Here is a 16,768-nt window from a genome sequence, read left to right as displayed (position 1 = left end):
CCGATGCCACTGGGATCCAACATGAGGATTATAAGTGCAAAGTGAGGGACCTGGCAATACAGGATGCAGGGATAATCTCCTACAAAGGCTTTGGGAGGGGAAAACGCAGCCTAGTGGACCTGAAGGTTGTCTATACTTGTTCCCCATTCCACTCAGGAATCCTAACCCAGACCCTCTTTCCCAGCTCTTTCTAGATGCTCTCTCTTAGCTCAGGAAATTGACAAGTACTGATAGTGAAAACATACTCAAGGGCTGGCTAGAACACTAAATGTTAACGCATATGGCTTCATGCTGCGTTTAATAAATTCCAAAAATTACATCTGGATATATTTATGTTCAGATGTGTGAAAACAGAACCTACAGGCTTCACAGAAGATAGAAATCTAGGCACTATAGTCGAATTAATGGTACAACTCTCTAAGCCAGTGGTTCCCAAACTTGTTCCGCCGCTTGTGCGGGGAAAGCCCCTGCCGGGCCAGTTTGTTTACCTGCCCTGTCCGCAGGTTCGGCTGATCGCGGCTCCCAGTGGCTGCGGTTTGCTGCTCCAGGCCAACAGGAGCTGCTGAAAGCGGCGCGGGCCGAGGGACCAACTGGCCGCTGCTTCCAGTGGCTCCCATTGGCCTGGAGCAGCGAACCGCAGCCACTGGGAGCCACGATCGGCCGAACCTGTGGATGTGGCAGGTAAACAAACTGGCCCGGCCCGCCAGGGGCTTTCCCTGCACAAGCGGCGGAACAAGTTTGGGAACCACTGCTCTAAGCTTTCAGAAAAAGAGAAAATTTGCATATCTGTATATGAAAATAATATCGGTTAAAAGAAATATATGAGGCACTCACCTAGTCTGAGTGAAAACTCATAAAACTGCTTCAACCTCAGAACCAGAGGACACACTGAATTCCAAGCTTTTTCTTGAAGTTGGATATCATTTGGGTTTTGTATTGCCTGCAATGACAATATTACTGTAAATATACATATGACACTGGAATAAAGAACCAGGCTTTTGTGGATGTATAAATATAGGAAGATTTCCAATATGGTACTTTTTAAAATATTTCTTGAAAAAGATCTAGAACAATTGTAAGACAAAAGCTATTGTATGAAAGAAAAAAAAAAGAGCCAAAAATACAAGGTCAAGGGCTTTTTAAAAAATAGCAAAACAAAAATATCAAGGCATCTGTTTCAGCTGTGGTAGAAACAGTATCATTTAATGAAGTCCTGGGAACTATTTTAAAACTATTCATTCAAAATGCAGCACCCACATACAGCAGCATGCTTCAGAAGCATCATCAAGGATCTACAACCTATCCTGAAGGACAACCCATCACTCTCACAGATCTTGGGAGACAGGCCAGTCCTTGCTTACAGACAGCCCCCCAACCTGAAGCAAATACTCACCAGCAACCACACACCACACAACAAAAACACTAACCCAGGAACCTATCCTTGCAACAAAGCCCGTTGCCAACTGTGTCTACATATCTATTCAGGGGACAACATCATAGGGCCTAATCACATCAGCCACACTATCAGATGTGCTCGTTCACCTGCACATCTACCAATGTGATATATGCCATCATGTGCCAGCAATGCCCCTCTGCCATGTACATTGGCCAAACTGGACAGTCTCTATGTAAAAGAATAAATGGACACAAATCAGATGTCAAGAATTATAACATTCAAAAACCAGTCGGAGAACACTTCAATCTCTTTGGTCACTCGATTACAGACCTAAAAGTGGCAATTCTTCAACAAAAAAACTTCAAAAACAGACTCCCATGAGAAACTGCTGAATTGGAATTAATTTGTAAACTGGACACCATTAACTTAGGCTTGAATAAAGACTGGGAGTGGATGTGTCATTACACAAAGTAAAATGATTTCCCCATGTTTATTCCTCCCTCCCCCCACATGGTTCCTCACACGTTCTTGTCAACTGCTGGAAATGGCCCACCTTGATTATCACTACAAAAGGTTCCCCGCCCGCCCGCCCCCCACCTCTCTCCTGCTGCTAATAGCTCACCTTACCTGATGACTCTTGTTACAATATGTATGGTAACACCCATTGTTTCATGTTCTCTGTGTATATAAAATCTCGCCACTGTATTTTCTGCTGCATGCATCCGATGAAGTGAGCTGTAGCTCACGAAAGCTTATGCTCAAATAAATTTGTTAGTCTCTAAGATGCCACAAGTACTCCTTTTCTTTTTAGGTCAAATTATCCATAGCAGAAACATTAACGAAGGCCATTTGTACTACACTCACACTGAAAAGGGTTTACAGGGTCAAAGCTTGGGCCCTTCGCAGTGAATGGGAGTTCCGTCACTACTTTAGAACTAGGTTTTGGCTGTTAAGTAACCAACTGCTCTCACTAATGATAATCATGAAGATCTTGTATCAGAGACCCTCACCCCTAACTTGGAAAACACCCCAGGTCAAGTGAGAGCTAAAGTAGATCGATACAATTCTGAATGCTAGCAGATAATTGGAGCATTTCAGAAGCTTTTCCTTAGACGATCATCTGTAGAATTGTAATTGTGATGTATTTTTATGGTGTCATTTTACAGTCTTACATAGAACAGAAACTATTTTGCATTTTTCCTAATTTTACAGTGCCTTAATGATATTGAATTTTTTTCTAAATATGGACGTTAATTTTTTCCCCCATAAGGGTACATAAAATGTGTTCTCAGAAGCAAAGTACAGTATTTAATTGTATTAACATTAAGATGTCTAAATGAAACACCACTAACCGTACTGTACCTATCATTGAGTGAGCTGTAGCTCACGAAAGCTTATGCTCAAATAAATTGGTTAGTCTCTAAGGTGCCACAAGTACTCCTTTTCTTTTATCATTGAAAGAGTTAGTGTAAATTCTAAATATCTAATGTATTTTATAAGTACAGTTTTACTGAGTACTTTTAATATAAATAACTTTTGTGAACTATCTGGCATGCAAAGTAGAAATAAATACTGCAGGCTATTACTTGATGTTTCTTCAAGAGAAAGGTCATTGCTATATTATCATACATCTCTTATTTCTTGTCCAGCTCCTTTGTAAGCCTGAAGGTCTGCAAGCAAGCTTTCAGAATCCTGTAAAACTGCATTGATCTGATTCCATACCTCCCTTTCTCCATCTGTAGGCTGTGCATCTAAGAAACATAAAGAGCAAATACACAATGTCACATTATAAATGAAATATGAATGTCAACATAATTCAGTTCCATTTATGGAGTTAACTCCAATTGGATCAGTCATAATTGATTCTGATTTTATTCTGGTATGACTCCACTAACTTCAAAGAAGTTATTCCTTTATATCAAAGAAAGGAAGATCAGAATCAGGCTCTGATCCAAAGCTGATCCAAGTCAATTCCCATTGATTTTGGTGGGCTTTAGATCAGAACCAGTGGCTTTGCTCAATTTCCCCCCACTCCTCTCAAGTCAATAAACTCAAATGTTCAAAATATTGAGAGAGAAGGTGGGTGAGGTACTCTCTCTTCTTGGACCAACTTCTGTTGGTGAGAGAGACAAGCTTTCAAGCTTACACCTGAACAAGAGCTCTTCATGTGTAAGCTCGAGAACTTCTCTCTCTCACCAACAGAAGTTGGTCCAATAAGAGATATACCCTCATCCAACTGGTCTCTCTACCATGCTGGGACTCACATGGCTACAACAACATTGCATAGAAAAAAGTTAGAGGCATTTTTCAGAAGTAAATAAATTAGAAACTAGGACAACCTAACTGTGCTTAACTGAAAGTTTCCTTTCTTTGAGTAGTAAGGTCCAAAAATCCATTACAATGGCTACTTCAGCCTCCTTGCAGCTTGAGAGTAGAACCAGACCTGTCAGTCCCTGGCAGCAGGAGACATCCCCATCCATAAAATTCCCTCTAGTTAGGACAACTGTGACAGCCCAGATAATTCACTTCTATTTTCCTAAATTAATACAAGACTTTAATTAATTAAAACTGTATTAAGTCAACGTTCAGTTGTAAACTTTTAAAAGAACCATAATATTTTGTTCAGAGTTACAAGCATTTCAGAGTTACGAACCACCTCCATTCTCAAGATGTTCATAACTCTGAGTTCTACTGTAAAAGTATGAACACAGCCAAGAGAGCTAACAAGCACCCATGCTAGATACAACTGCCTTCAGTGACACATCAGGTGCTGATGTTTCAAGTGATGCTGGTGAAGTCTCGTTGCCTATATGCTCACTGGTTATCATTGAAAGTTCACTGCATCTCTCTTGGAGGAAATAAAATAGACATCACCAGCTTCAAGTGATGCTTGCCTAATATGAATTGCCAGCACTACCAACTGGTAAATCCTGTATCAAAGCCTCCAAAGTGGCCAGATTGGCTTTGCCTTTTACAGCCTCCACCAGCAAATTGTCATGGGGAAGGTGGTAAGCATAACTATTGTAACTCCTTGAGAAAAAAATACTTCATCAGCCCCATTAGAGATAAACAGGGAGATGCAAGGATGTTGTTATTCAACGAACGAGTCATGAACAGACCAGTGGTAATCATTTACGCTATCTGTAAGAGCAGCCTCTTGATGTACTCCTCAAAATGCTTGCCATGGGGTCCTAATGGCTCTGAAGCAGAAGGGACAATCCAGGCCATTTTCCTACTAACACTGGAGTCAGATGTTCTGGGGAAAAAATCATTGTGTCTCCTCCTTCTTTATAGAGGGGAAAAAACCCAACTTGCCTTCAGTTTCCTCAGAGTTTAACATCCCTGATTCAAATGATGTTTCAGACCATGCAATTGCTGGAAGTGTAGCAACTGCCAAGTATGCATCAACATTAGCTGTGCAAAAGCCACTGTCAGGCAGCACCTTGCTTATCAGTCAAATATACAAAGGATGGTCTCTGTGGTGAAGCTGGTGCAAATATCTGGGATATCACTAAAATTGTAGGACATGAGGACAATATAAAGCCAATCAATACATCCTGCTGTCCCAAAGAAATTTGTGATGTGGAGCAAAGGCACTGAAGTTAATGAGGCTGGGGTAATGCAAGGTCTTGGTTGGCCTCTTCAGGGAGTTGAAAATGAAGCCAAATGCAAGTTAAAATGTCTCCTTTTAAAGCAGACCAATCTTGGCATGTCACTGGGTGAGGCATCATATCTGCCAAAAGCATCACACCTGTCTGGCTTTGATTGACATGAACATTAAGAGAGCATGATGCCTTGAAGGCATTGCTTTGAGCCCAGCTTGTCAACACTGCCCATTACTGCACAGCTGTAATGCATAGCTCATCACCCAGCACTAATAATACAGAAAACAGCATAGAATGAAAGATACTGTATGTATGCTGTAGTCATGTCTTTAAGTTTAACGTCACAGTAACATTGAGTCCCCACCCTCATTTATCAAAAGCAATTATACAAAAGGTATTTTATGAGCTTGAATACTCCTCTCTCTCCCAGCATTACTTGTTACAGCAAATACTATACTTAAAAGGACTCCGAACACCATTAAATGCAATGATTTTTTTCCCAAAAAAAGTATTAGGATACAGATGTTAACCTCTCTACGGTTAAGATTTAAATCAGCTTTCCTTATAAACTCGATTAGAAGGTAGGAAACTCAAATTAGTCAAAATGAAACCAAGTCACCAGAAATTTCATGAGTATGATCATGTGCAAGGAGAATTTATTTTGGATGTTTTCAGCGAAGGCATTTCATTGAGGTGCTTACAAAAAAGTAAGAGGCAGTGGTTTCACTTTTTCTGGTTCCAACTCCAAACGCAGCTTTCCCTTCTAAACTTGTTGGTCTTTCAAGGTCTTTCAAGGACCAATGCACCTTTTGTGAGGTTTTTTTTTTTTGAAGGGTGAAGGAACACATAAGGGAGAAATTATTGCTACTTAAAAGCACTTTTATGTATGTTAAAGGAACTTGCATGTCTGTTTTTTCAGAGTCTAGGAAGTTCACAACACCCGCATACCAACTTCTTGAACTTTAAGTAGCCCTGGTACTTTCCTTGAGCAGAAGTACCCAATAGGCCATTAAGGGAGTGTCAACCTCACAACACACATTACTTCCTGGATGCAATGCATTTGCAAAGGAACAGAACCTGGGATTCATGGGAGAACTGCATTCCCCAGTGTGAAGCTGCAAAAGTGGATGCCTAAGCAAAGGGCCTGGTCAAACCCATTCAGCATCCGCATGCTCTCAGGCCTTCACTCTGCAGATCTGAGGGGAATAGGAGGAGCATAAGTTCCAACTGTCTTAAGTTCTTAGAACATAATGTACTACAGATATCTACTACTTCTTCTAATGGTTGATGCCTCTATTCATGTATTAACAGGAGACTTGATTCTCCATCCAGAAGTTGCAAATGCTTCGAGCAATGGGGCTGACAATATCTGACCACAGTCAAGTTGGTAGCTAGCCCGAAGAGGGGATCCTTGGAAGCTTTATGACTATTTCTGCAAATTGTAATTAGCTGACAATCTAACTAACTGAGACCCAATAACTTTTCTAACTGAATTGAACTGAAGCTCCACTGTTTTTTTGCTCGGAAATCACTGGGATATGAATAAAATGTGTCTTGGATGACAGCATACCAGTCGGGGTGTTTAAAATAAAAAAAAAAAAAGAAAAAGAAAAAAAAAAGAAGAGTTCAGGAAGGTCAACATTTTCAGACCCTTGTGTCTCAAATTAGGCACATAAATTTCCATTTAGGCAGCTAGTCACCAGCTTGATTTTCAAAGATGCTAAACACCCACAACTATAATTGGCCTGGAAGAAGAAGAAAGAAAAAGGCTGCTTACTTAGGTGCCTAAATACAGACCTAAGACCATCTACTTCGAAAGTGTTGGTCTTAGGTTTAGCATCTCTTGGGAATAAAATGGTTATTTGTACTAACAGTCCCAAATTCTCTCCTCTGTTGTTCCAAAGTTAATCATAATTTTTGAAAGTCACCTGAATAGAAATCAGAACAAATATTGGCTAATAGTTCAAAAATGGAATGTCAAGTTCTGTAGAGCACTTTTTAACTTACCATTTGGAACTGAACGTTTTGGAAGAGACCCTGCTTTTAGAAACTGAAAAGTATTTTAAGGGCAGGGGGAGAGAAGAGAAGCAGTACATGGAAGAGAAGACCTGCTCAAGAAAAAACTTCCAAAATAACTTGTGAAGCTGCTATAAAACAGAACTCCTTCAAAGTTCAAAATTGACTCTTTTTGTTGCTTTAAGAAAACTCCAAAGTATTCCCTAAGAATTCCCAGAAAGATATTTTGTTCAGCTTTCTTTGTACCCCCTAAAGAAGGGCCTCCACGGGCAGCAATAAACTCTGGCAGTAAATCCTTTATGAGAAAGAGAAAATTCAGAGCCTGCTGAGAATAGCCTCAGGTACTCAGGATTCAGTCTATTAGCCATTAATTTAAACATGGTCAGACCCAAACAGTACAGTGCCCCTTGAATTAACAAAATGCACATCATGAAATTCACCATAAGTGATAATAAAAGTTTTCATGAGTTGTTATACCTAAGATTCACATGACCAATTGGGAGTTAAGATTCTGGTTCTGTATCATTTACCTATTAACTCCAAATTTGATGGGGTTAGGGGAAGAAGTATAGGAGGTGTCTAATCAATCCAAGTCCAAATCTGTTTGAATGAGAATGCCCGCATCACCAATGCCTCGTGCTTCAAGAAGAATGCTCATTTGTTTTATTGCTGGAAGTAAAGAAAGATTATACTGGTAGTCCTTTATCAAAGTGATATGGCTTATGTTTATTTGGTCTGCATCCTACTCTTACAGAAGGGCTTTTGAAATTACTTTCCCCCCCCCCCCCACTCTCAGGAGATAAGACTTGCTTCCTGAAGTGGATATCATTTGCTGGAGAGACTGTCTTGGGCACTGCTATTTGGTTTCAAGTCTGGAGTGAAAGATGATGATGGAAGCTGCTGAATCTACTCAGCTATTATATTGAGATATGTGCTGTGATTCACAGCTTTAATTTTTGCCTGTCTAGTTTTTTTTTAAAAATTTGTCTAGGTTCTTATGGCACTGATCATCACAGTACCTGCCCAACTCAGGAAAACTACTCCTGTGTATGCAGAACTCCCTTTGCTTGCAAGACAATATTACAGAGAAGTATAAATAAAGTATTACCTCCTTAGCTCCTACTTCCAGCTCCAGTTTAGAAGTATACTTCCTTGTCAAGATAATGCAGGAAAACACCAGAAGAAAAATTAAACTGATCACATAGTTGGTTACATGAAAAAAAATTATTAGAGAAGTAAAGGATTCTTCTGTACCTGAAATCCCTAAGCACCACAGATGAAATGTAAGAAAATGGAGCTGGTCAACATTTTTGAAATTGATGAAATTTCAAAATTTGGATAAAGAAAAAGCTGAGAGGATTTCCATCCTTCTCACCTATTTTTCAGCCAACAGTAGAGCTAGTCAAAATTTTACAAATTTTGAATTAAAAAGGTGTGTGTGTGAGAGAGAATTTTCACACAAATATTCAAGAATCCCCAGCTCATTTTTTTTCCCAAATAGCCCTAGAAAGAAAGACAAGAATTTTATGTCAAAAGAGTTTGAGACACTAAGGACAAAAAGATGAAAAGAGCAGGCTGGTGATAGATGTTTGAGACAATAGTGAGATCCTTCAACTGATGAAAAGAAAGAGCAGTTGGAAGTAGACTGGAGTCTTATGTATTGTTAATTGAAAATTACATAGTAGGGTTTTTCAAATCCTAAAGTGAAGATGTCCTGCTATTAATCTGTATCAAATTATAGAATTACTGGTCAACCCAGAAACAACAGCTATGGAGAATCAGCATTTAACAAACATGTAACATGCTACTTTGCTGGGAGAAGATAGCTGGCTGTAAGTATGATCTGCACTACCTCAACTACCTCAAAAAGATTGGTTTGCCAAAGAAAGCATTAGGGACTGCAATCCAGTGTGACATTTTGTATCCATGACATGAAGTGATATGTCATCTCACATAAGCCCCACTTTTCAGCTGATATATCCCGAGGGCTAGTGAAGAATTGCAAGATAATTTACAAAGATATATATTTCTGAGTTGATGCAGAGATTACATTTTGAGAGTACAGTGTCCTGTTAAGTTACAAAATGCAGTAAACAGAATTTGCTGTCCCCAAATACCTTTTTTTTTTTTTAAAAGTAACATTCTCCAGACTGCTTTTCCAAATCACAGTGCTGTATGTTTGTCTGCAAATTAACTTCACACCCAAGGAAGCTATTGAAGAGCAGTTATTCTGTGCAATGGCTGAAACAACATTTTTTGCCTCAGTTGGACTTCATTTTAATAACTGTAGGAAAACAGAACCCAAAGAAGGAATGCACTGAGCTAAAACACTGCCCCTTTTAACGAGAAGCATCACTTTGTAGAGATCTAGCTGCCCTGGCACACAGGTGATATGTGCTTAGAATAAAACCCTGTAAATGCATACATGCAGATTATCATTCCTCTAAATTTATCCAAGATTCATTCATGAATCTGGTAAAAAAAATGTTTAAGAAAGAGGATACCTAATTTGACCCATTTTATACATTGTATTTGATACTGAATGAACTGAGATAACCAATACTGACTTGATTTAAATACAGTATAGTCAAATATATGCTGAACAAGAAAAGGAATCTTTGCAGCCTTGAGAAAATTAACATAAGTAACCAACTTGTCCTTATTTACCTAGATATATGTGCATATTTTCTGAAACCTATATTTGTACTTCTGGTTATCAACAAAAATCTTAACTAACGGAGTTAATGTTCAAATGCACATCCCACTTAACACAACGAATTAAAAATAGTCTAGGAAATCATCAGTTAAGCAAATAGTCATATCAAACCAGCCTTAATTCCCAGGTCTTCCCACACAAAACACACAATTCACTGCACAACAAACTCCACAGCTATACCACAAACTCTTTCAATTATAACATCACTCACAATGCACACACTCTATGATTAGAGAGCACTTATACAAAACATGAACTCAGACCTGGGCCAGATTAAGATATTTTGTTAGTAGAAATACCTGTAACAACATGTTACATCCATAAAGTATGAATTTGGAATGTCTGCACTGAGGCACTGGCATATCAAGAGCTCTCCATGTGCTGCTTTGTAGATACTCTAGGGAGCCCTTCATTTACTGATGACTTAGCACAGGACACCCTCTTCCCAGTCCACATGCTTCTTGCTCACCTACATCCTTACACAGTCTCAGCTCAACCATTTGTCCTCAACCCATATCTCGATTCTCACATACACACACACACCCCGGACTTCAGCCTGTTTTCTAACAGCATAATTGGGAGTGGCAGTGTGTTTAGTATAAGATCATTTAACCTCCAGCCATGTTCCAGAGGCGCTCCCCTCCCACCCATCTTTGTAGGGTGCAGCTAACATGCTCAGGTTTGTCACATTGGGACTCCTCTTCAGCAAGCCATGGGAAGTTCAGAGGGAAGAGCACCCTCAGGACCTGAGCTATTAAGCTCTGCTCCTCAGGTATATTAATTTGCAAGTCTCCTTCTGATCTTTTACACCATCTAATAGTGAGCAGAGAGGGAAGAGATTCTTACAAAAACAGTGTGCACCGCAGGCCATCACCTAAACTCTGGAAGCAATTTTTTTCTTGGGGTCCACTTGTAGTTTGCCAGAAAGAGGCTTCAGTCTTTTGGAACCAAGCAGATGTGTCAGGTGCAGACATTCATTGGTGGAAGCGATCACATCTGCCAGGGGCCCGGAATGAGTGGGCCAGGGAGCTAGAGAAAGGATAGAGTGGTGGTTGGCTTGAGTCTGTTTACAGGCAGGACTACTCAGCCAAACCAAAAGATGCCACATCATTTTAAAGCAGATAGGGGACAAATTAAGCAGCACAGCTGGGGAGCAGCCGTATCAAGTAATACTGCATGTATGTCATTCTACTTTCATCATGCCACAGCTCAGTCTACATCCCCATGATCAGGCTAGTGAATTCGGAGGAGTGGAGATAGGAAACAGGGAGACAGGCCAAGCAGCAGGGCCAGGAAGAAAGTGCCTGAAAACAGAAGTAATCCTACAGTGGGATAGTTCCATCTGCTTCTTTTGGTGGAAATAACGCTTCTTATGATGAATAACTTTCTTTAATTTGTTTGAATTTTAAATTTCAGTGGTGGCCCATGCCTAAGAAAAGACACTGGTATAGAACATATGTGAACTCTGCAGTTTGTAGTGACTGTGATTGTGCAGCTATAGTTAACAATAAATATCAGACATACTTAGGGCTAAAATTTCATAGATGGTTGATTTTTAAAAAAATCTGTTTTCTCTAGAGAAGTTGGCAAGTATTTTATCCAGAAAAAGTTCCATAAAATTTACTTCTCCCCTGAACAATAGTGGTGTTAAATTTTGAGACTGAATTCAATAATTAATATGTGAAACGCAGCAAATTTAGTCCTGCTTTAAGTGAAAAGCTCAACACTACCTTAACAATGGACTCCTCCATAATATTTGACAGCATTAATACATCAAGGGTCCAAATGCATTGGAGAGTGCCATTTGCACTCCATTATAGAATGTATGGGGTAGGATTTGGCTTTTAGCATGAATGTATCTTACCACTTTGAAAGCATCCTGATTTGTCATACATTTCCTGTATCCTTGTCTGCATTACCCTCAGCCTCGTTTTCTTGGCAAGATAATTGAGACAGCGGTAACACCCAAGCTCCATTGGTATCTATTCTCTGCCAGCATCCCTGAAGTCATCATAAATCAGCTGTCAGATATCTAGATATGGCACTGAAATAGTTCTGCTGGTACTCATTGTTTACCCAAACCCACTGAGAAGTTGGGGGAGGGGCCTTTACTCCCGGGCACCAAGGCACTAGCATAGGGAGTATTGCAAGGCTCAATATGCACTCAATTTCTCCAAGCTCTGTTATGCAGATATTGAAGAACCCCAGAACCTCTGATGCTGGTGACACTCCGCTGTCTATTTCCTTCTCTGAGGAGGCAGGCCATGCCATCACCAACATGTCCCAGTGCCTAGAGAGGTCAGCAGGTGGATGAAGAGCAAATGGCTCGAGCCAGGTAAGAAATAATGGTGTCAGGAAGGGAGAAATGCATTGAGGAATCTGCCAATATTACCAGTTATTGGAGGTCCTCAAACCATAGACTATCAAGATAATACAAAGCCGTGGAGTCAGGGAAAACCCTGTCATGCCAGAAATTCCAATCTGGGGACCATACAATCACAAAATAAAATAGCTTTACCAAAGGCAGTTGTCCCAAACAAAACTAATATTGACTAAGAGGGCAGTAAATCAGACATGTCATTACAGTACGTTAAGTGTACTAAGACCTTTCTGGACTTAGATGATTACCTAAGCTTGAGGAATACAGAGCTGGTTTGGGTTTATGATTTCAGTTGACACATTTAGAGTAACATCCGAGTAACAAAGATCTAACGTTTATTAGCCCTTCCCTACTGGTTCTCATCATAATCTCTAAAGCAGTAGAACATGGTCAGATTCATTAAAGTCTCAGCACTTTTAAAGTTACATTCCAGATATGTTGGACAACACTCAAGGTGAAAATTGTTTTTACTGTTTAATTGCTACATAACAATCTCACTTTAAGAACTATAAATCTAAAACCAAGACTACACATACACTGTATGCATCCCCTATCTCCAAACCATCCTGACACATTGCTTGGCTATTGTGCACCTGTGATAAACAGGAAGGTCTGTGACACAAAGCCTGTGTGTTTCACGCAATGAAGTGTAGAAAGAGTTCTGATAGTCCTAAAATAAATGTGTTAACTTCATAAAAAGCTGAAAGATGATTGAACTCAACTGTTTTCAGATGTAAAACTATATTCTGAGAAGAATAGCTATAAAATATATCTTAATAAAATGTAAAGATACAATTGAAAACTTGCCCCTATATAAATAATGAGGAGTGATGGGGGCACAGAGGCTATAAAAGAGGGTGTGTGTGTGAGTGAGACAGTTCTATTTTTTCCTGTTTCTATTGTTTGCTTTTTAGGCAAATTAATTTTCTGAGTGAAAATTATCTTATTATTGAAATACTGTGAAGACAGTCTTAATCATGCAAGGGACCAACAACAACTGGTTGCAGAACAGAGCTGGTCTCTTAATGAACATGGAACAGAATTGTGCTCAATATAGCCCCAGTCCTCCACCACTTATGCGTGTGTTTACCACTATGTGAGTAGTCCCATAGAACTGACTGCATTACTCAGACTTAAATATGAGCAAAGTGCTTGCAGGATCAGGGCATACATTTGGGAATTCTTTAGGGTGGTCTCTAAAGCGAGGAGGTTCCCATGAAGGGCAGTATCTTGTTTCACTGTGTATCAAAATAAACTGGGCCACTTCCCAAGTCCAGAAGTATGGTGGATGAGTTCCCGGTAACTTTACAGTATGCTCGCCCCCTCAAATAAAATTCAACAATGCAAAAAAAGTAGTTGGGGGAGGATATTGGTTAGTGTGTATTTTAGAAAAGCCTTCTGAAGTGTCAGCTTTGGTGGCATTTTAATGGACTTAAACCTAAAACTAGAAACCTTAAGAATACAGGAAGTTAGAAAACAAGAACAGCAAGAATTCAAGTACATTCTTATGCATACACATTAGTTTAAGAGCCTCTTTTTTATGCTATAATGGGGTAAATGTAAAGTACATTCAAGCATGCAGCTAAGGGAATCTTCTGATGTATTTATTTTATACATTTAAGACTTCACCCAATTCAATCATGTAGCACCTTTAGAAGTAATAACAAAACCACAGAATTATTAACCTTTCACTCAGCAGTGTCAACTAATTTAAATTTGTAGGCACTTTTGCTCCTCCATAGTTGGGAGTGGCAGACAAGTATATGCATGTGCCTATAATAATAATTACTATTCGCTGTCCTTGGGGAGTGGGTGTTCTCTGCATTACCCCACTTCATTTCTTGTTGGCAACATACTTCAGGAAAATCCAGTTCCAGTGCCAAGATTTTAAAAATAGGTATTTTTTCCTTCAAGGCCTCTTACAGCCAGACCACCTGTCTCCTGCCAAGTCTGCAGTTCTGGCAGAAATACCGTTTTTTTCCAATCCATGACATGATGGTACTGATTGAACAGTGCATCCCCAAGGCAGTAAGATGCCCCTATAAAAGCATAGAGGCAGGTGTAGAGCTCAATTAGAATACTCTAATGTTTGATAGACCGGATTACAAAGGTTTGACACCCCAGTTTTACAATAAAAAGTATTTACATTAATTGGACAAGAGAGAGGATGCAAGGCTTACAAACTCAAATTTCTACTTGCGCTATTTGTTTGTTTATTTATTGGAACTAACAGATTAAACTCTACAGGTAGTACCAGCATGATTCTTCATAAGTTAGTAAATTAAGCTCTGGGAGGGGAAATTGTTGTATGTCCAACTAACACTATTTCCAAGCTGTAGCCTCAATTCAGGAAAGCATACTCAAGTGGTTTCTTGAACAGGCACTGATTTAAGAACATGTTGACCTGAGTGTGTAAATAATGCCATTGTTTTTCTGTTAAGAATTAAAAATAAATGACTAGATTTTTTTTAAGTGGATCTAATCTTTTAAAAGTATGACTTTAGAAAACAGGTGGGTATCAAATTCTTTAAGCAGAGTATTTTAGGACAAGCAGAAATTTGGACTCAGACTGAAATTGTCCTTGTCATTCTTCCAAAAGAACTTGCTAGAAGTCTGTAATTAATTATTTCTGCCAGAACCATTGTTTAATAAAGGTATTTAAATACTCTAAGAAAAAAAGCCATGCCAACATGCATTGGTATAATTTAAAAAGGCATTTAACACAAGTAGCAAAATTAAGATTCAATCTATGTTTAAAAATGTGATGGCCAGTTTTCAAGAGAATGCCTAGAATACATGCAAGAGAACTAACCAGTAAAAAATGAATTATCTTGCATCAAGGTACAGATGTGGTGAGAAAATTAGCATGTAACATTACATTTTGCAAGCTGACAGACGTGTGACAAAGAGATGCAATAAAGCATATATACAGACCACATTTTCATTTTTAGGAGTTATAAAAATCACCCAGTTTATTCAGTATTGAACAATGCAAAGAAAAGTGCCATCTGAACAATTTATGTTGTAGTTATTGATATATTTGGTACTTATTTAAAAAAAAACCTTTTATATGATGAAGTAACAAAATAAAATATTGTGGTTTTAAAAAACAAACAAACAAAAAAAAACACCACCACATGATCCTTAAAAAAAAAAAAGGATAAGGCAATCAAAGCCTTTCATCAGAAACATTAGTATTTGTGTGTTTACTTTTAGGATAGATACGATGTGTACTGAAACCAAGTCAGGACGAGACTTTACTCTTACATTTATCCTCTTTGCCCAACAAGATTTTAGCCATTTTACAGTAAAATGTTTTACAAGTATTTATCGGAATTCAATATTAAACAGAAGCATACATGAATTTGTTTACAAATCTCTTTTGAAATACTGTATGATGCATAAATCCATTCACTATTAGGAAAAAATTATTAGGAATAAAGGCGGCAAGCCAGGCAAGAAGTTTTGCTCACTTTCAAAGTCAAGGAAAAAATTTGCCCCCTGATCAAGTTCTGTACAAGTGAGTACTTTTAAAAAGCTTTCACATGTGGTTACTGAAAAACAGAAAAGAAAGAACAGGCATTCTGAGTGAATGAATGATCTTAGACATAGATTTGGATATTCTGATTCTGCTAGAAACTTGCCACTCTATTTGATCATTAAAAAGTTCTCTCTACTAGCTTTTAAGTCATGGAAAAGATTCTCTCATTGTATTGTAATTTTTTGAACTTACTTTCAAAATCCAGGAAAAAATGTGGATAGTTTTCAATTTCCCTGGTAAGGACCTTAAGAAGATTACCCATCCCAGCAAACCTAGTGAATGCAACAAAATCATAAAATAATTATACCGCATATGCAAAATTAGAAAGTTAAAACTAAGGGCTTGACACAGTCTGCAACATCTATTAAATTTCATGGTAATAATAAACATTTTCTGTAAGGTCCAGAACTTAATTGTGTGGTATTTATTTACATACCAATGCGGAAAGAGTGAGGCCTTGTCTATACTTGGAAATACCTCCGATCGAGAAACAGACGGTCAGCAGTCAGGGTACATGCATTTGTACTGACCCTTACATTTAGGCGAAGATACGTCGGAGTTACTTCAGTTTGCAGAACTGAAACCCTGAATGGTTGTGAATCCTCCCGATTGCTGAATCAGGAATATTCCAAAGAAAAACAAGGTCTCAGTCCTGGATTTATATTTAAAAATAGAAACCCAAGAAGTCATCTATTGAAAAAAAAACAAAAAACCCACCATCCATTAATCTAAGGAACAGAACCAAAAAGTTACAGTTCTCTGTGTTTCTAAATAGCATTATCATCATAAGCACTACTACAAAAACTGTAGAACTTTACCCCTTCATTGTAGTATAATTATTTTTTTTAAATGGATAACCCCTTAAACCTCATATGCATCGTTAGCGATTTAAGAAACACCCAGGCCTCATCTTAATGAAAAAAAACTCCCACTGTCAGAGAAAAAAATTGACAGAAATTCCTGAAAAAGTGGAGTGTCTCATTGACAGAGATGAAAGAGGACCTCAGTATGGCCTTGTCTTTGCTGGAAAGTTTTACCAATTATACCAGTTAAATCTTTCTATATGGAGACTCTTATTCTGGCAGAGTATAAAAAGACTTTTTTCAGGTTAGTT

General features: G+C 38.6%; 1 protein-coding gene across 7 annotated transcripts in view; it reads right to left on the bottom strand.

Annotated features, from left to right (window-relative positions):
• CYRIA (CYFIP related Rac1 interactor A) overlaps positions 1-16,768 on the bottom strand; it is a 75,574-nt gene that overhangs the window by 10,988 nt on the left and 47,818 nt on the right. For 5 of the 7 annotated variants that reach the window (XM_075126402.1, XM_048845547.2, XM_048845554.2 and 2 more), the window contains 3 exons: positions 15,847-15,926; positions 3,026-3,147; positions 835-940 (listed from right to left, as the gene is read on the bottom strand). In XM_075126402.1, coding sequence (XP_074982503.1) covers positions 835-940; positions 3,026-3,147; positions 15,847-15,916 — 298 coding nt within the window. In that variant the 5' untranslated portion in view covers positions 15,917-15,926. Of the gene's footprint in view, positions 1-834; positions 941-2,982; positions 3,148-7,547; positions 7,566-15,846; positions 15,927-16,768 lie in introns of those variants that run through there. The other 2 variants (XM_048845559.2, XM_075126404.1) reach the window with 2 other exon arrangements.

The sequence above is a fragment of the Caretta caretta genome, chromosome 3 (assembly GCF_965140235.1).
Source record: "Caretta caretta isolate rCarCar2 chromosome 3, rCarCar1.hap1, whole genome shotgun sequence".
In the NCBI taxonomy this organism is placed as follows: Eukaryota; Metazoa; Chordata; order Testudines; family Cheloniidae; genus Caretta; species Caretta caretta.
The sequence above is the reverse complement of the archived record's forward strand: the minus strand, read 5'-3'. Positions and strand labels throughout refer to the sequence as shown.